Raw genomic sequence first — 21585 nt, 5'->3', positions numbered from 1 at the left:
AGCTATCTCTTCTATCCTAAGGTCTTCTTTCTATTCAAGATTTTTTTTTTGTCTTCCAAATTTTTCTCTCTTTTCTAAAATTTTTATACTTAAAAGTTCATGAAATTTAAGAAATATTATGTATATAATTTTTTATTCTAGACAAAACTAAGAAACCATATATCATATATCGGTATCGATGAGCATTATATTTTAAAAGTTATATATCGATTTATTTAGAGATATATATTAGTTTGTTAAGTAACTAATTTACTTGATGTGCATTACATGGCCATATAGTATATATTGCTACAAATATATTTTAAAAATTATATATTAATTTATTTAAAAATATATGTTAAATTATTAATAAATGTATACTAAAGAAGCTTACAATATATACCAGAAAAGTCAATAAATATGTATTATCTAGCCATATAGTATATAATAGTAAATATAATATTTTAAAAATTATATATCAATTTACTTGAAGGAGTGTATTGTATTGCTAGATGATCAATTTATTAAGTATATATAATATAGTTGCGTACTGTATATTTATAAATATCATGTTTTAAAAATTATATATTGATTTATTAAGAATTATGCATTAGTTTGCTATCACCTGTCTATTTAGTACGTTCTAGTAAAAAGTATATTTTAAAAATTATAAAAAATATATTCTAAAAATAAGGAAGGAAGGATATGTTGTGTGAGATTTTTTTTTTTTTTTTTTTTTTATTTTGATTTTTATTTTTTTTAAGCACGGGACAGATGGCTCCATTAGTAAGAGGAGTTCTATGTCTTTGAATTTCGTTTTACAAGAACACAGAGAAATATGGCGAAATAGAAACCCACTCTATATTCCTTCTCCGATGCTCACTTTGTATGATTTTTTTAATTCCTATCTCCTGTTTAGACCTCCCCTTCCCTTCTCCCACCTCCTCCTCCTCTCACCACCCCAGCCACCTCCCACTCCTCCTCCTCCTCTCACCACCCCAGCCACCTCCCACTCCTCCTCCTCCTCCTCTCACCACCCCAGTTGTTCCCTTCCCACCTCCCCCTCCTCCTCGTCCCGTCCTCCTCTCACTGCCCAACCGTCCCCCATCCCCTCCTCCTATCCTCCACAACTCCGACTGCCCCCCCCTCCTCCCTACTCCCCTCCATCTCCTTCTCCTTCTCCTTCTCCCTCCCTTCAAGTGCTTTTTATTTTTTATTTTTTATTTTTAAGGAGAGAGAGGTTCTTAGGCCGGTGGCCCTGTCTGAAAGTCTGAAGCCTATCAAATAGCGGGCTCAGTCTTGAAAGTCAGCCCGAATGTCGGGCCGGGCCGGATTCTGCCCTGCAAAAAATTAAAGGAGTCTTAGGTGGAGCCTGGTCTGAATCTGGTAGGGCCCGTCCATTAAGCAGGCTTCCACCGTGTTGATGATGATGGCCTTGTTCCCCAAACTATAGCCCTTTGGGCACCACTAGAAGAACCATTTCCGGTCACCTTGGGAAACAAGCAAACACAGGCAGCCCGGTAGATCTAAATAAAAATGCCCCAAATTAAAATCCCAACTGCAACAAAATAAGTCCCCCACAGTATCCACCGGCAGTAGTCGTGGAAGTAGAAGAGCGGCGATCGAAGAAGGGCAGAGCCTTTGTTTCAGTCGTAGAAGAATCGAAGATGTTCCGGAATCAGTACGACACCGACGTGACGACATGGAGCCCCGCGGGGCGGCTGTTCCAAGTGGAATACGCGATGGAGGCGGTGAAGCAAGGGTCGGCGGCGATCGGTCTCCGGTCGGCGACCCACGTGGCGCTGGCCACGGTGAACAAGGCGGCCTCCGAGCTCTCCTCCCACCAGAAGAAGGTCTTCAAGGTGGACGACCACGTCGGCGTCGCCATCGCCGGCCTCACCGCCGACGGCCGCGTCCTCTCCCGCTTCCTTCGCTCCGAGTGCATCAACCATGCCTTCGTCTACGAATCCCCCTCCCTGTCTCCCGCCTCGTCGTCCACCTTGCCGACAAGGCCCAGGTTCATAGTCTTCGCAACCCTAAACCCCACTCATCCCAATATCCTATCCATCCTTCTCGAGATTTCTTTCTTGATCTCTTTCTTCTTCAGCAAATTTAATAGAATCTGGAATGGAATGAGATGAATTGCTTTCATTATGGATAATGACCACTTCTTGTTCGATGTTATGCTCCCTCTTCCTAATGCTAGTGTCTCTTTGATGTTATGCTCTTTCTTTTCGGATGTTATTTTGAAAGTTGCTTGATTCTTATAACAAGCTAAAATTTACAACGTAAGTGGTTAATTAGGTATCTTTTAGGATATACTCGTGTGGAGGCTTGTGCCTTTTTAACTGTCGAGACAATATTTGAATGAACTTATATGATGACCATCAAGTCTCATTTCAATTATTTGAGCAGTGACGTTTTGAATTCTCATTTGACAAGCATCGCTATCTAGGTGTAGATTTGATATTATTGTGAGCTTTTTGGTATATTATTTCACATCTTCCATCCATATTGTTCGAGGTCTTGTCTTCCTTTTTTTCTACTCAAATGCCTTCCTTGCTAGAGTTTTTTGAGTTTTTTTTTGGGTGTTTATGTCCATATCATCTTAATCAATGCTCCATCACTTTGTATTGAATCTCCCACAGCTCCTCTCTCCTACAGTTCTTCGAGCTGCTAAAATTTTCTGAGTCCTAAGATTCCTAGGTATTAACAATCTATTTGGTAATGTAAAACCATTATAGTGGAATTAAATGGATGCTTTCAGCTGCTTGGATCACCAAGATGTTCATTTTAAAGAGTTGATAGTTAGTATCTATTAGGAACTTATAATTCATTGGTCTTTCATACATACTTAATATATAGGTAGCATTCAAGATCATGTTTCTTGGATGGCGAGATTTGAATGAAAAGTCTTGGATGATTTAAAATCTCATAGCTTTAGGAGGGCTTTTGGTTAGAGAAAATCCTAATGAAGGAAAATGAGTTCTAGAAAAGGTGGATAGTGATTGTAGACTACCTGTTGCCCTCTTTCTTCCTCTCGGCCTTGGGATGGTATAGCAAGGAGAAACAAGTGTATGGCTGGGCTGGATCAAATGCGTGAGCTTGCTCTGTTGCTTAGCAAAAATATCAATTCTGAAAGGGCTTGTTATTTATGATACATGTTTAAAAACCAATCATGTCTCTTAAACAATCAAAACTTGTTTAAGAGATTTGATTGGTTCTTGAAATGCTATGAACTGAAGTAGTGTGTTTCCAAAATATTATTCTATCAAATTTCATGTTCCACCCACAATAAAATTGTCAAATTATTTAGTGGCCTAAAGTGGATTTTAATGCAATCCATGTTCCAATACCTCTGAATCTCATCGGAAATAAAAAGAGTCTGTTAAGCACATAACCCTGATAGGCATGTGAATAAACTAAATATCTATTTAGTAGTTAGTTCTCTTGAGATATATAAGGATAATCCACTTTTAAAGTATGAGCTTTTATTACATAGCTTGAAAGTTTATTTATCTAATATAAAAGAAAATTGTTTGAAATGAGTCTTGTATTATATTATATTTACCCCACCCCGCTTCCCCCACCAAAGAAAAAAGAAAAAGAAAAAAGAACACACACAAAATAGAAAGAAATAAAAAGAAGAAGAAAATCTTATAACTTTAGCGGTTCATATTACTGAAGTGCTAATATTAAATTTATGTTCCAACTAGTCTTATTAGTGAATACAGACAAGACTGCCACACATTCCTATCAAACTTAGGCTAGGAAACACAATGTGCATGTATTGTACTTCTTTTGATTCTATTAGGTATATAATGCATCCTGATCATTATTGTAGCTATGAACATCCCTGATATTTCTGTTCTGTTATAATTGCTTTTCTTGTCTTGTGTTGTTTAAATGTAATACCCCAATCTAGCAACCTCACAAATCTTAGATCTGCCACAAAAAAAAAAGTTGGAAAAGCTAGCACATGCAACGCACGTGCTGGAAATTACAGTAGGAGTCTTCCTCCTTCGTCTTCGATTCCAAATCATGATGGGAGTCGAACTTCTCCAGGCTTCTCCCCTCCACCACCTCTATTTAAAGGGATGAAGTCCCTTGTGAAATGCCCACTACTGGTCACCAGATCATAATCGGAGGTTTATTTTTTTGGAGATTTTCATTGAGTTTGTTGGAAATCATGGCCAAATATTGTCGGGAAAGAGGTAAAAATCCCAAAATCTGTTGATTTATCCTCCACATATTTCTTAACCCCTAAATCATGGTTTCAGCTGGCTATTGTCAAATTTAAATTGAGGAAAGGATGCCCTATTTTGATTTTGTGTTTCCCTATTCTTCATTTGTTTTGTTTGATTTTTCGATGCCGTCGACCGTTGGTTGGGCGTAGGAGTGCAAATGGGTCGAGTCAGATCGGATCATGAGTGACTCCGATCCGATCTGATTCCTTGATCGGGTCTAAATTTCGGATCCAAATCCAGTCCAATAGAACATTGGGTCGAGTTGGGTTGGATCCATGATCAAATTTCTTGACCCAATGGATCATTCGGGTTGGATCGGGTCCATATATTATCCGGTCCAATCCATGAAATATGGGTTCGGTTCTAGTTCGGGTCCAGGTCAATTCCGGTCTAGATTATAAATAACAAGATCAATAGGTAGAAGATCTATAAGCAACTTTATTTGCATTATTACCAGACTTAACCAACTTCTTTTGTTAACGAATCAGTTCTTCCCTTCATTTATAGGAAACAAGTAAGTGAAAAGCTTGCTGTATTTAACTTTTAATTTCAAAGCTTACTACGGTTAAAATCCCTTTATTATTTAAATCATGTTGGAAATCTATAATTGAAATACATGGACCATACTAAACCGTTACTGTTTCCTGCTGGTCCTAGCAATTAAACAAGACAATGTTGAAGTAGGATGAAAAATCTCATCCCAAACTATAATTTTCAGTTTCTAAAGGCATCTCTAAATAAAACTGGCCAAAAAGACCAGATTTTTTAATGAGCGCCTCTTCTTGCTTGCTTTTGCAGCATTGGATTTTGATGGTGTTGCAATTACATAAATGAACAGCCTTATGAGATGGGTTTGGGTTCAGTCGTTCAGGTGAGTATTCGGATTTCGTATTGGGTTTGGATCGAGTTGGATTGGATCAAAATTCAGTAAATCCAGATCTGATCCGAAAAATAGAACAGATCTAATTTTAGAACCTGATCCGAAACTGTGGGTCTTTTAAACGGTTTGAGTTGGATCTATGCTGGTCGGATCGGGTCGAGTCATAGGTCAACCCAACCCATTTTGTAGCCTTAGTTGGATAAACTCTGGCTGCATCACCATGGCCTAGCTGCCACCAGCCATAGCCATTCCGGCCATGAGTCTCCTCTGTCTTGAGGAGGATGCAAGTCCCCTATTCTGCAAGGAAGAAGAAAAGAAAAAAAAGGAAGAAAGAAAAAGAAAAGAAAAATAAAGAAAAAATAAAGAAAAGTTTTTCTCTCTCTAGTTCTCTCTATGACTTTCTCTCTCTATTTTCTCTCTTCATAAATTCCTCTCTCTAGGATTCATTTAGTAAAGGGATTATTTATTTATTTTCAATAACTTTGGTCTGATCCTAGGGAAAAGGGTTCTCATCCATGGTCGTTGGACAGCATGCCAGCACCGACACTGATCAGACTAGATTCTTCTAAATTTGATTATTCATGTTTTTCGTTAGACCACATATACACTAGTTCAATCATAATTTGATTAAATCATCTTAATCGAATTGATCGAGATATCAGACAATGTCATCTAATTGATCTTATTCCATCTTGTTAATTTCTCTCCTTTGATATTCTCTCTCTACTTTTGATTTATGAATCCAGTGAAGAGTTCTTCTCTTATTCTTTTGAATCCGAGTTAATTCAATAGAGACTTCGAATCATCTTATTGATTAGGTAGCTCCGTACTATCTGAGCTTTTGTCAAGTATTTTAGGATCTAATTTTTATTGGCCTCTATTGAATCCTTGCATTTTTAATAATCTTGATGAAATGAAATTATTTAATTGAGCTGAACTCTGATCGTGGATGACATACCAACATCTATCTTGACTCTTACTGAATAATACTGATTTAATCATCCTTGATTAGATAAAGTTAACATGATTGACCAGCCCAGACCGTGGGTTACGACTATTGTTCATCATGTCATCCTTGATTATATGAATCTTTTCTGATTATTGGACTTAATTATGTATAGGGATGTAATTATGTCGATAATAAGATATCCAACAGTGGAGTACTACGATATGATCTATGAATTGAAGATTTAAAAAAAAAAATTATAAAATTGTATAGATTTATTAGAGTACGTATGAGGTAAGTCATGCCGCTCTTTTTCTAGATTTATCGGCAAATTATATAGTATTTATATCATTGAATTTTGAATCGTATTATTTATGATTTATGAATATGAAGCATGATATTTATTTATTGATTTTACTTCATTATAGAATATTGTTTGATGCATTATCGAATGCATTAATTCTATTATGGAGTTGTGATTGATTGATTTTGATTCCGAATGATTTTGTGCATTATTTGATTGAAATACATAACTGATTTTATCAAAAAGAGAGATTTGAATTGAGATAGATTTTGACTCGCAGCCTAACTATGTATTGAAATCCTATCAATGGGGGTTATATGTCGGTATATCAATATCCTGCCAGTGGAGGTTGTACTCTGGTACATTGATATCAATAGGGGTTGTGTGTTGGTATATCGACATTCTATCAGTGAAAATTATATGCTGGTACATCGACATCCTATCAGTAGGGATTATGCGTTAGTATATTGACATTCTACTAGTAAAGATTATGCGCTAGTATATCAACATTCTGTTAGTAGGGGTTATGCGCTGATATATCAACATTCTGCCAGGGGAGGTTATATACTGGTATATCGACATCTTGTCGGTGGGAGTTATGTGCTGGTATATTGATATTCTATCAGTAGAGGTTATATATTGACATCTTATCTATTCTGAACTTATTTGGTCTAACTATAAGATATAAGTGTGGTCATAGTTTATGGCTATCGAGATAAACCAGATGTTTTGAAAGAAATTAATTTATGAATGAAAATAAATTTGAAAGACTAAATTTGCATGGTTTTTATTTGGATTAATGTTGTATGTTTGAATTGATGTACCTTATAAGTTTATTTTTCAATATATTAATATTGCTGAATTTATCTAACTCAAGTATACATTGCTTATTAGACTGTCTAGCTCATTACTCTATATTTTACTGTTTTTATAGATTTAGAGGACTAGCTTGACTTGGTGATTCTAAATGGGAGAATGAAGTAGAAGCAGAATTTGATATTTTTATTTCAGATTAGGATTTATTGAAGTTGATGAAAAACTATAGAATTTTATTTTGTAAAATATTTAATTTAGTTATTTGAATTAAAGTTGAATATCAATTATTTGAATTTTGTTCTTTTGTTGCTTTGTGATATTGTAATGAGATATCTTACATGTTTGTGGGGAGAGTTCTTCATGAATATGCTGCGGTTGCCATGACCCCTGACTCTCGATTTCGGATCTGGAGCATGACATTAAATGCTGTTGCCACTCAAAAACTATATGAAATGATAACTTGATAGGAATAGAAATTGAAATATGGTTCCAATTCCAATGTGGTAACAAAGTGATACCAATTGCACTCGTTCAAGACCATGGATTAATGTATAGAAGAGCTTAATGATGATGAAGATAGCTATTAGGTTTGAAGAAGGTAAATGTAGTGAAGTGTTTTCAGGTGTTTGATTGCTGGATGCCTTGGAAACTTAAAGATGTACATACAAGTCATCGAGTACAGATAGATGTTGATAGGAAATGCGACCTTCTTCAAATAAAAAATTGAAGAATAGTCATAAAGAAATTCACACGATAAAATGCTTGGATGATAGAACCTAGGATTGTAGGAGTCCATTTTCAGTATCGTAGGTGAAATTTTAATGTACACAACTATGACTGTTTGGAACCCCCTTTATTGAGAGCTGTCAGCTCAAAGAGCAAGCTCACTAATGCTTGTGCTGTTGTATCGGTTGAATGTAGATGCAATGGAAAATATTCTGGTCCGGTCTAAATCTCAAAATGTCATATGAGATTAATAAGGAGAGAGATTCTGTACCATGATTCCTTAAACTAGTTAATCTAGTTAATTCCTCAATTTGCACGATAGTTTATTACTTTAGCCATTTTCAAAAGATGAGGAAAAAGAAAATTGAAAGTGTCTCAAATTTATCAACAATTCACTTGATTTGGTGTTAGCAAAAGTGAACTCATGGTACCAGATTCACATTTGACAGGTTAGATGTTTTTTCATTCTGTTTTTGCCCCGTGGAATTTATTTCATACTTCTGTTGTATCATTGAGGATATTTGTCTTTTTATGCTGAGCTTGCTGGATAAACAAAGTGCATTTTAGAATCTTTTATTCTTTGTTCTCAGGAGTGCATAATTTTGCTTCATTATTAATCGACTATGCTAAATACAGAAATATACCGACTTAATTGTGTGTGGCTGCTGAGTGTTCTAACATTTTCAGCAAATGATTTTCAATTACCTTTTAATTTTGATATCAACGAAATATGTGAGCCTTTTTTTAATACAATGTGCATCAGAAATCAGAGCACATTGGTCGAGCTTCACATTTGATGTGGAACTTCACTTGTGGACACACTCTGTTTTACACCTGTTTTTCACTTGACATTTCACTAAAAATGTATGAATAGCAATCAAATTGAATCCTTTGAGTGATGTTTCACTCGGTCGATCTGTGTTCAGATTTTGCAATTCTGATTTCCAAATTGATACTAAACTGATTCTGTCAGCCTTTCTTGAAATTATTCCCATCAGCACCTCTAGATATTTGCACGTCCTCTTGTGAATTTTCTTCAGAAGCCTTGTGAAAGATGTTTTATGGATGGATAGGCTCCAATTTAAACTATAGGTTTTCTTGAATTCGATTTAAAGGTCCATGATCTTCTGGCATGGCAATCTTTTGTTTCCTGCCCATGTACTTTTTGCTTGTTGATTTTAAATAGTTTAGTAGTCTACCTGTAATGTGTTGATCTTATGCAGCCATTCATTTTCCTAAATCTAGTCATTTCTTGTCCTTAACTCTTTGAAGCTTACCAAGCTATATTTTAAGATCTTAAAGAGAATTCTGGGTTCTTAGGTTCTTTCATGAGGACATGGTTTTCATTACTGCTATTGCCAACTGCAGGTCTGCACCCAACGTTCCTGGAAAAGGCCCTATGGGGTGGGCCTGCTGGTGGCTGGATTGGATGAAACTGGAGCCCACCTATATTATAACTGCCCTAGTGGAAACTACTTTGAGTATCAGGCATTTGCAATAGGATCCCGCTCGCAAGCTGCAAAGACCTATTTGGAGCGCAGATTTAAGGCTTTCAACAGCTACTCTCGTGAAGAACTGATAAAAGATGCCCTTTTTGCCATTAAAGAAACACTGCAGAGTGAGAAGTTGACTAGTGCCATCTGCACTGTTGCCATTGTTGGAGTTGGAGAGCCATTTCATGTGATCGATCAGAAAACCATACAGGAGATGATCGATTCAATGGAAATTAGGGAGGAAGCTGCAGCCGATCAGGGTGCCATGCAAGAGGATAAGAGCTCAGAAGCAGCACCAATGGATATTTGATTCGGATCGAATTATAACCCCAGTTTGGTGTGAACATGATGAAGAAATGATGTTTGAGATTCATGTGATTCAGTGTACTCTTAAAAAATCAGCTCTGTTTTTTCTTTGCATGATTCATGCTTCAATTTATGAGGATTTGTCCTGTGGTTGAGATAATCAGTTGACTTACAAACTTAGCTTGAAATCAACAGTTTAATTTACTTCTAAGAAATTTGTTATTGTTGATCCCAATTCTTTTGGAACATTACTTTGATGATAGAGATAATTCTTTGCAGGGAATCATGGGCATTAATGTATTAAGTTCAGCTTGTTCAGGTTCAGATTTCTTTAAGAAGCATGAGGTTTTAGATTAGATTTCCTTGGTGCAGCGAGGTAGGCTTTGGCTAGTGTTGTTGTCGGTTAGGCGGACATACTCTGCCCTATTTGATAGGCTTTGGCTCTTGCCGTCAGAGATCTCTGTGCCTAAGATGATGTCCTCTCACTGCTAGCTTTCATATCTTGTCTAAAATTAGCGAACAAATGTGTTGCTTGATTAATGTTTGGCTTGACCTTTGCCAAGAGTCAATCTTCAATCATGGATGTGATATATTTGGTTTTAAAAAGCCTGGTTTGCTATCTGTATGAGCCTCGCTATGCTTTTTGCCTTACTGATTTTGTATCAATGATTGAAGAAAAACAAGCTATATCACTTTTTCCAATCATGAATGCTGTAAATTTCTTGTGACAACATTCCAAATATACCTCGATTAAACAAAGGGTTGGTGACAGATTATTATTATTATTATTATTATTATTATTATTATTATTATTATTATTATGTTCAAACATAAGGGTGAATGGAAGTCTCAGCCTCTCAGGCCTATGCTTGTCCAGCCCGTTCCGATACGGAAAGTGATGCCGTTTCTTAAGCAGTTTACCGCTATCTATTGCCTTCCATTAATTTAGAAACTAGAGGCTGCCAGGCCGCTTGGATACTGAAAAGTTTCACCTGGAACAATTTCAACTAGCAACCAAACAAGGAAAATTTCTTACATATATGATGGCACCTATATTTGACATGCCAGATTCTTTAGACATGAAACAGATGAAACTAAACAATATTAGCAAAGTAAATAGAATCCAACCGTGTCGTGCTGGACCACTTAGCTCAACCAATTGGAGCATCTTTTACCAGCAAAAGTTCAACTTTCACCCTAGTCCCATACACATTGTGCTGCCATTCGCACAAAGTTAATCAAGTACAAATCGTAACCACCAGGACTGGCCCCCCAAAGTGCAACATTATGCTGCATTTTTTCACAAAACGCGGCCTAACCCAAGTTGGGTCTTAGTATTCCAAAATAAGTAGAGAACTAGTTTTTAAGATCCGGAAGCAACAGGCCGTTCGCCTGCATCTGCTTATACATCCACTGCCAGCTTTCAGGTCTCACTTCACCACCAAGAGATCGGATCACAGAGCCACCACTACAGGAGCCCATCTTGCAGCAGTCTTCAAGTGGAAGCCCTTTTACCAACCCGTACAAAAAACCACTTGCAAAGAGATCACCAGCTCCTGTGGCATCGATAGCATGTGCCTCCCCTATCGCTGGAACTCGGACAACCTGAAACATACCAATTGTTTCAGGTTACCAAATGCTGAAACTTATTGATTTATCTTTTGGCCTGGTCCTGCTGCAGTACTGTGCTTTATTTGCTATATTTATCTTTGTTTTGTGTATTGAATTTGTTGATTGCAAACAGAATACAACTTGGAGCATGTTCTATTTTCTCATGAATGCACGAACATATAAAGAACACTGTTATTTTGCATTAGTCGATCATATTAACTAGGACTTGTCTAGGATGAAAATAATCACATCACTCACACTATTCTGGATATCCACCAATATTTATTATTAATATTTCATGAAAACATGGAATATATCAGTTTAATTCATTTAATATGGCATATGTTCTTGTCGTAGTTCCAGTCACTGTCAAGGATATGTTACATCTACTACATTAGTTTTTCTATCATATATTGCACATCATTTACAACTTTTTATTACCAAATTATTTCTGAACAATAGGCATTCCCAAAACCTCCCTGAATCCAACAACCACCTTGCACCCCACAAACAAACAAACAAACAAAAGACAGAAAGAAAGTACTGACCTCTTTACCATGCTTTGCCATGCATCCCTTAGAGGCAAGGGTCACAACAGCCCATTTGCAATGTTTGGCCAGAAAACTTAGTGCATCCTCTTGATCTGCTTTTGGTTCTCCCCTGAAGCAGTGCACAAGCATATCCCATCATGAACATATATTGACAAATTTTAGTCATTAGTTTTCTCTCTCACAATATTCACTCTGTTTTATCAATTGTTGTGTGCTCCCTCCGAACTGTTTAGCATGAGAGAAACTGAGGGACTCTCACCTAAAAAAGACACTTTGTTTTGGAGAAGTATCAATGGCTATTTGACTTGAAAATAAATCATGTACAAAAACTTAGATAACCTTAAGAGAAGAAATGAATTCTTCTCAGACTGAGGGACTCTGAGAAGAAATGAATTCTTCATTTTTTCCTAGCAAAACATTCTAAGTTTGATCCATAAATAGTCGGCAAAGGTCAATATTGTAAAAAAGGATGGTTCAAAGTATGAGACAATCACCACTATGGGGTCTAAGAAGAGTCAGATGTATGCAGCCTTACCCCTCTGTATGTAGAGAGACTATTCCCATATTTCAAACCCATGACACCTATGTCAGAATAGAGCAACCCTACCATTGTGCCAAGACTCACCCTCTAGCGAAGGTCAACATTGCATCCCGGAATATGCATCAGAATGTGTGTTCAAACATCCCCACAAAATTTCAATAGTTATTCCATTTTATATAAAATTTAGTGGTTTAGAAGCCTTCTTCCAATAGCAAAATGGGATTTTACAATCACTAAGAATGCTTAATATGCTTAACATTTATCTAAGTCGCACTGCAAGACAGCAAGAGTCACCTTATAAGCTCTCTAGCTTCATCCTCATTGGCAAAACAAAGATCAATGTTACCAGTCTCCAATAAGCTTATGAGGTGTGTCCTGGAGTCTCTAACCATCTGCACATGACCAAGAATTCCAAGCCAATACAATTAAGACCAAAACATTTCATACTCAAAGAATTAAGTCAATAATTTTATGGTTGTACCTCAAAACTGGCTAAGTCCATTGAAACAGAAACCCCCTCTTGTTTAGCAAGTTTAATAGCAGTATTGATTATTTCCAAATTGAAATGTGCATATCTTAACACCAACCACTGCATATAACATGATATATCAGCAAAATAGAAATCAGCATTGGGTTATAAAGATATTATTGGCTTGAACGTGAAAAAAATACCTTTGAACCTCTAAAATCCTCTCTCGTTAACTCATTGGCCTGATAGATATAACATATGCACAAAAGACACATAAGCACATCCATATCATTCCTCTAAAGTACAAACAGGAGAAGCATACGGAAGCATGCATACCTGGAGCTTAACAGCATTTGATAGACATGGCCTCATGGTACGGTTACCATCGGCATCAACCAAACATGCACACTATAACAGGCAAAATTGAATTAAATATTTCTTTTAGACAGCTGAATCACAAAAAAGGACACAAATTTGCAACCTACTCACCTGCCCGGTAGGTCCCTTCTTCATTCTTAATCTCGAAACATCCACACCACTAAAGCTCATATTATGAACGAACATACAACCTTGCTCATCATCACCAAAAGCACCAATCATTCCACTTGGGACTCCAAAGCCTGCGGTCAGTCCCCTGATGGTATTGGCAACACTACCCCCAGCTATTGTCCTTATAGGAGAAAGGTCATTAAGAAATGGCAGAATGTGGGTATTGACTTCACTTAAAATATGATTCAAATCCTCAATATTGACCTGTTTGGAGTTACCAATTACATCACATAAGTACATGCAAGATAAAGGTAAAAACGCTAAGCAGACAGATATTTATTGTATTGTAGAATGATACATCATTGTGCTTAAAACAAGATATCTAACATCAGCAATGAGGTTGTTCTTTTAATTGTCACTTGATGGCATGGTTTGCGCAAAGAGGATTGGATGTTGTTTACTGTGTCAAACCCAGCCTTTTTCACTGCTTGCCTAGAGCCTGTATGTCTATAGAGGATCTTGAAGGTTGCCTCCTAGTACAATCAGTGCTTGAACTGTCTAACTATTAAGGTGGGTTTCAATATGCCACCTACCTTGTGATTTGTTAAGTGTTTTACTCTCTCATCCCCGGTTCACGAAGGGATGGCAGGTTGGGAGCAGGTCAATGAAATTATCTTATCCATAGAATGAGTCTATGCACTCAAGCCCTGATATAAGCTTTGATTTAATTCTTATGAGGTATGATGATATAAGTATGATCAAATAAAACCTACCAGTAATAAAAATTCAGTGGGAAATGGACAACAAGGAGCTGATTTCAGCAAATAGCTACAAAGGAACACACAAGCACACGCACAGTGAGAGAGAGAGAGAGAGAGAGAAACGAAAATTGACGACTCCAAAATAAAAAGAGAGCCGAACCAAACATCACCAAAGGTCAAACTCAAACTATGCAAATTAGAAAAAGAGTGATATTGCGTCAAGAAAAATACATGCATTCAATTAAATAAACACAGAGTTTTTCTATAGCTTTTTTTTCTTTTAGCACCCAGAAAACCACATAAAGCACCATGACCGATTAAACCAAGAGCAGACTCAAATTATGCTCGTTGACAGCTCATGGAAGGACCTGAAAATCTCATAAGGAAACAGCACAAAAGCAAAAATACATACAGAAATTCGAGTTTGCACCCAAAATACCATCACACGATAACCAATTGAGCAAATTCACGTCGTGTCCATGAAGATTTCGCACCAAGACCTTAAAAAATATGGAAAGAAACCAAACGAACAGTAATCCCTCCCGAATAAAGGAGGCAAAAAAAGCTACGGAACAGAGAATTATTAAAACTAGGAACAGAATCCAACAGCGAGCGCATAGGAGACACGATTGAACCCCGAAACAAGAACCAGAACAGTAAAAAGATAGCGGCGACGGGGCAATGAAGGTTTTGATGTTTATAGACCTGCTGAGAGCCGCCGCGGTCGCCGGGGATCCGATCGAGAAGCGACCAATCGACCCTGGCGACGTGGTCGACGAGGGCGGAGGGCTGGAGGCCGAGAATGGCCAGTGGCGCTGGACGAGGAGGAGGAGGGGAATGGGGGGGAGGAGATGGCCCGTCCTTCTTGCGGAGGAGCGGGCAGGGCATCTCTCCTTCGGCCCCCATCGACCTCGCTCTCTCTCGGAGGCAGGGTTCTTGGGCTTCAGTCACCCCCGCCGCTATAAATACTGAGGACGGGGGTTGTATCTTTCGCGCGAAAGAAGGATCCACCTTCCTTCGCGGGAATCACCATTGGATCTCGCAATGGACGCTTCGTGATCTGTGCAAACGATGAATGGAGTTCGGACTGCGTTGAGAGATGTGCGGGATGTGATCCAACGGTCAATATCGTGAAAGAACATCAGTCATTCCCTCGTGCGAAAGATACAACCGAACCCTAAGACCGCAGGGTGCGGGGATTGATTTCGCAAATTAAGTACGTGAAAAATTTATTAACGGGACCCTCGGTGGGAGGACACGGATCCCTGGGTCGGTGGTGGATCCCATATGCCGCGTCATATAGGCTGCAAAGGTACAATTAAAAAGAAATGGCAAGGTACAGCAGTAAAAGAAAGTTACAAGTTAGCCAGACTGGTTAGTCACATGCCAATCAATAAGCTGCTGCTTACCCAACCATGTAACCTTTTTTTCTCTAAGATTTATGTTATCACTTAAGCACTACGTTTTATTACCTTTTGTTGCTTAAGTACCATCATATATATATATATATATATATATATATATATAGAGAGAGAGAGAGAGAGAGAGAGAGAGAGAGAGGAATGGATTTGAATGAAGTCGATTAAATTTGAATTCAGATTTGATCATATCAAAATTAGACGATATGAATTTTTCATCAATAATTTAAGTGATCTACTATCTCAAAAATATTTGCACATAAAAAAATATATGATTTAAAAATTTTTAATCTATGTATCAAGTTATCAAAAAATATATCTAATTTAATTTTATTTAGAAAGTCTGATTTTTGACTACTTGATGCATAAATTAGAGATTTTCAAATCATATAATTTTTTTTGTGTGTAAGTAGTTTTAAGATATTAGATCACATTCGACGGTTTGAACGATCGATGTAGAACTTCTATTATAGAATTTTGATATGATTGGATCTGAATTTAAATTCGATCAATCTGATTCTAATATGACTATATATTTATATATATATATATATATGTGTGTTTGTGTGTGTGTTATTTATCAATAAATTTTTTCAAAAAAAATAAGTTTTTTTCTAAATATATGTTTTGTCCATATGCAAACCAAGTTAGCTGAGTTGTTATCCGTAGAATATAATTCTCTGAGATTTTAGTTAGTTTGATGGATGGAAGTAAATTTGATTGTCTCATTATAAGCATATAGATCCGTGATTCATGTGAGAAGATATATTGATGGGCTGAGAGTACAATACTGTTGACTTGCCCTACAAGTTTAAATGTATTCAATAGTGATGATTGACCGAATCATTTATAAAACCGTCATGTTTAAATGATGAATGCTAAGACAATTCATAATTTTTTTTAAAGAAAAAAGGAGCAACAAGCATGTTTTATAAGCAATATTAGACTATGTATTATGATATCTTGCTTCCATTTTGTTCATTTCTTTATCTTTTTTATGATGAAGAGACGACCATAACAGCCACAGCGCATGCTTTTTGTGTAGCTGGTTGAACGTTACTAAATTGCATTATGTGACATAATAAGTACTCGAAACCTCTCATATCAGCACCATACTGAAATAGGAAATAGCTCATGTCCCAAATTGCTCTTCTATTGTCTCTAGCTACTATTGGAAGTGCTTCAAAACTCGAGAGCAAGTTAGGTTGGAGAAATTTGTCTCTACATATAATAAAATGTTGGATATCTTTATTTGTGCAACATGCTGGAGTACTTGAAAAGAGATAAAGAATCAAGTGCTCTTTCAATTGTCCACCTCCACAATTGAGCTTATCCAATTCATCCTCTTTTGTATGCCTGCTATATTGCCTGAAAAGATTCTACCAAAAAAAATATATATTGACTTAAAAGAGAGAATGACTTAGAATCTTCTATAAATTTAGATTTGTCACGAACATTTGGAATGCCCTGCGGGTGGAGCATCTGCTTCCCCTTTTTCCAACTAAATAAATTTTGAATCGGGGTCCCCATCAACCGAGTCCATTCTTTGAAAAAATAAAATAAAATGAATCGGCACATTAACCAAATGTGTGTTGGTATATCTCTAGCATGAGAAAAAGAAGTACATAAATTTTGACTTAGATAATTTTGCTGGTGATGTTACCATAAAAGAGAAAATTGGAGAAAACAAATAAAAAGATACAAGAGAGACAGACGCCTGATGTTGCCATCTCATTTTTTTGTGAGCCAAAAATAATGCGATTGCGTTCTCATCCAACTTACAATCCGCCAACTGGAGTTCTTGGAACAAAGGAAGACAAAAAGGGAATAAAGCATCTTCTATGAGCACCTTAGTCAATGGTCCATGTTTCATTTGTGGGTGCCAACAAGGAACCGATGATAAAACCAAATAATTTGGTTATCTAGTCCAGCAAGTTTACATCCGTGCGTTGTGTTCTCAGCATCCCTTGGAAAAGCCAGATAACTTTCTTATAAACCTCCACCGATCTTGCTAGATCTGAGAGAGTGACTTTCTATATTTTTTAGATAGAAAAATATATACCTCAGAAATGTCTTAATCCATCTTTCAGCTTCTCACCTGCTCTTAGAAAATTATAATTTTTATTTAGACCAAGTCCACTGTTAAATTGGTAGACCAATCCAGCCATGAAGCAAAGCATACAAATTAACAAGCATGTATCATGCTCCCACTTTTTCCTTTTCGTCCAACATTGTACGTGTTATTTTGTATTGTCCTGGTTGGTAGCGACCGGAGGAAGCCATCTTTTCGCACCTATGGTATCTGCGGTGGAACTCCGTACTATTTAGGCAAGGATTCTATATGTCAAGCAAATTCTGAGAGCCGATGATCTCATCATTGAAGGTGACTCGACTATGGTGGTGATCTGGATTCAGGACTGTATCTGAAGAGATCATACTCATCCTCTTTTGAAGGATATTTTTATGCTATTATTGAGTTATCGTGTGTGAGGTCAAGCATATCTTTTGAAAGGCGAATATTACAGTCGACTGGATGGCATCTATGCTGCAGAGCAATCGGAAGAGTTCTTGTGGATTGGGGGATAATCTCAGGCTCTTTTGGGGATATTTTATTTTCTGACTTTTTACATTGTATTCACACACAAGAATTGATTGAATACACTATTTTTTACCAAAAACAAAAACAAATAACCACTCCTTAGAGTGAGAAAAGCAGAGCTGGTCTCCAAGTGCGGGCAGCGGATAGTCTAAAATTCAAGCCATCGGAATTTTCTAAAGGATATGATCATAGTATTTTCTTTTCGATACTTGCATCCGCCTAATCGGATATTAGTCAATGGTTTTGAAGCAGTGGCTTCTACATCAAAAAGCTACCTTTCTCGAAATCAAGCTACATCACCAATAGTGGAGAAGACGCCGTACGTGCATTAACCAAGACTTCTTCTTCTTCTTCTTCCTGTTTAATAACATCAGAAGCACTATTGTTTATAAGTATCTGAATCAATTACTTGGAAAACACCTCCCATGGTGTGAACATAAAGTCGCCTTTGAAATGCAACTGCTGGGTTATAACTCAATTTTCCAAGACCGTGCTACGTCAAACTAAGTTTGGTTGAACAAGATGAAACTCAGTCCTCATATAGAAAACTGCACACGTACAATCCTCCAATAGTCAATTCCCTGAGGATAACTATAGCTTTCAATTGTTAAATGAAATTGTCAAAATTATGCTAAAAAAAGTTGAATTATCTTGGCAGAAATTATTTTATTTTATTTTTTTCTATTACCATCAACTCTATCAGCTAGTATTGCTAGTAATTCTTAATTATTGTTAACACTGTTAACTTATAATTTTTGTTGTCTATAGAAAAATTTCTGAACCTGATTCCATATTATCTGCATTTGTTGGGAGCAATGCCTTGAATCGTTTACTAACTGCACACCTCCCACCATAACCCTTCCCTAGCTATAATGAAAACATGACTTTTATTTTTTCTTTTCTGCATTATTGCTGACTGTGGTCCTTCATGTCTGGTGATTCCCTGAACCGAGTTAACATTTGGCCACAACTTGGATGCAAGTAATTTCTAGGGTATCTCACTCAAGTTGTGGTCCTGGTCTAATTAACTGTTGCTTATTTACGTGGGATTCCTCTGTTGCTAAAATATTTCCCTTCTACGTTTGACTCTCTTTAAGCTATATTCAAAGCTATATCTAGGTTGTTTAAATGAAGAAGAAATGAAACAAGAAGAAGAAAAAAAAAAAGAAGACATATCTAGGTGGACACTGGGGAGGGCACTGATGATCCTTCTTTATAGGCGAAGCATGTGGGCAGAGAGGTGAGTGGGGACACTGCCACGTTCGTTCTCTGCTCTGGTAAAAACACCAAGGGGCAGGAAGCACCAAATAATGCATCACAATAATAGTTATAGGATATAACCATACTCATTGCCAATCCATTAAGATTACCAAAAAGGATTTGAGGGGAAAAAAAAAAAGATTAACAGAAAGAATTGTTATTTGAATAATGCCGGTACTACTCTATATGATGATGAAGACTCAAACAGTTGTCTGCCATCAGAATGCTATGATGGAGCATTTAGGCTAAAAGTAAAATCTCAACATATTCTTTCCATCATGGTACTATTGTTATGTCATAGCAGTCATTATTAGCTTTTGTAATGAAGAATAATAACAAAATGATATCATAATGGGTTCTATATTCCATAACATTTTCAGGGTGAAATGCAAACCATGCATACTGCATGGAGCTCTTATAACAGCTGTAATATACTTCAAGAATCAATATAACAGTCAAAATATCATGCTTGTAAATATATATTATGTGTTTATATATATGCATACATGTGTTTGTCTGTGTGTTACTTAGGATGTTATGCTAGTCATCAAAAAATTTCTCACTGCTTGCGGTTAAAATCACTGCGACGCTCACATTTTGGCATCTTTCAGAATAGGTGTATTCCCCACCCCCCCTCCCCCCACCCCCATCCAAAAAAAAATACCGACATTGACATGTAGGGCCTACATGCACTATGCTGAGCTGGGAAGAGTGAATTATGGGTTTAGTTTATTTTTATAATCAAAGAAGGGGTCAAATTTTCATGGACAGAAATGGAGTCGCTTTTGCCTGCACTCAGGCTGCCCATCATGCGCCAATAAATGATTACACTTAATCACATAGGCAATCATGTAAGAATAGTAAAAGTTCACCAAAGTTAGGCAGCATGGGGTTCAGCCATTCATCAGGCAGGAAAAAAAAAAGGATGGAGTCAGTGGAAAAGCCAAAAGGAAACAACAAAAAAATGCACCTATTTGTAGGCTTTTTTGCTCTTCCCACCAGCCGAAAGCAGGTGGATGCAACATGAGATTCTTTTATCATCTGTCTTCTGAACCTAGCACTACCCTGCAAGCAGGTAACATGGCTCACCAACGGAGGCCAGCAACAATGCAAATTCCAAACTCCAAGCTGCAGGTTTATATTATAAAGGTCACTATCTATAAGAGGGTGGTGTCCTATCTTCATATGGACAACATATAATGCACTGCCAAAGGACTCTAGTCAGGTCAAGTAGAAGTTATTCAAATCCAACATGACATGAACTGGCCTAACCTTTGTTTCCTGCATTTCTTTAGTTGGAAGAAAATTGACTATAGCTGCAACTACCAAATTAACTCAGGGCCAATCCTAAATGTGTGAGCTTGGATAAGTGAAGTCATTTGAGAATCTTGCGCTGCACTTAATATATCATAAGCAAGTTTTGAGGTTGGTTTCATGAAAAAAAAAAAAAGGAAAAAAAAAATCTTCTAATTTTATTTATACCAAGATCGACCTCATCTGTCATCTCTCAACACAAGCTCTCACATTTCTCTTCTAAACAATTTTCATCCTCTATTTTTCACCAATCTGTTTGCCTTGACAACATTCTCTTATCCTTTGAACTTGTAGCTATTTGGTCTTCCCTGGCTTTTTTGGAGCTGTACTGGAGGAATGGTTCCGTAAGCTAAAATACCCTTCCCTTAAGACGAGAAGAGAGAACGCATTAGGATTCCAATACAGACGCAAGCCTGTGTCCTTAATTGGAAAGATATTGACCTACCCATCATTACACTGAGAAAGTTGAGAGAATAAGAACATCCCCACAGCAATGAAAGAGGAGAAGAGAAGCACTGGTTGGAGTCTCCTTCCTTGTCACAAAGAAGCACATGATTCATAATTAGAGCCTCCCTAGCTGACAAAGGCGAGCATCAACCAAAAAAAAAAGGACAGCATCAACCTACCATCCGGTGATTGTGATGGCCAAGACACAGGAAACGGGACATTTCATGCATCCATGTTTCAACATCTTACAAACGGGGGGATTGATCGCATGAGGACGTATTTATTCTGTCCTATCTGAAGCGTGGTTGACTGGATCAGATTTCCACCAATGTATTGGAGGAACCATCAATAAATTATGAATAACATACACCAAGGAAACGTACAAGACAATCATCAACATTAACAAACTCATTAATATTAACAAAGAA

The 21585-nt window shown here is 37.1% G+C and overlaps 2 protein-coding genes across 2 annotated transcripts; one reads left to right on the top strand and one right to left on the bottom strand.

The window, feature by feature from the left end:
* The first annotated feature begins 1450 nt into the window (after positions 1 to 1450).
* On the top strand, positions 1451 to 9932 carry LOC105033297 (proteasome subunit alpha type-1). The gene is given in 3 exon segments (XM_010908034.4): positions 1451 to 1944; positions 1947 to 1996; positions 9267 to 9932. Coding segments are annotated over 3 exon segments (783 nt in total). The 5' UTR covers positions 1451 to 1646; the 3' UTR covers positions 9702 to 9932.
* Positions 9933 to 10705: 773 nt separating this feature from the next.
* On the bottom strand, positions 10706 to 15070 carry LOC105033299 (uncharacterized). Its single transcript, XM_010908035.4, has 8 exons — positions 14825 to 15070; positions 13359 to 13622; positions 13206 to 13277; positions 13073 to 13111; positions 12882 to 12989; positions 12695 to 12792; positions 11857 to 11968; positions 10706 to 11302 (listed from the first exon to the last, which is right to left on the bottom strand). Exons 1-8 carry the CDS (start codon positions 15023 to 15025, stop codon positions 11054 to 11056), a joined length of 1143 nt encoding a protein of 380 aa, XP_010906337.1. The 5' UTR covers positions 15026 to 15070; the 3' UTR covers positions 10706 to 11053.
* Positions 15071 to 21585: the final 6515 nt, after the last annotated feature.

This window comes from Elaeis guineensis, chromosome 13 (assembly GCF_000442705.2).
Source record: "Elaeis guineensis isolate ETL-2024a chromosome 13, EG11, whole genome shotgun sequence".
Taxonomy (NCBI): domain Eukaryota; kingdom Viridiplantae; phylum Streptophyta; class Magnoliopsida; order Arecales; family Arecaceae; genus Elaeis; species Elaeis guineensis.
Note: the sequence above shows the minus strand (reverse complement) of the source record. Positions and strands in the feature narration are given on the sequence as shown.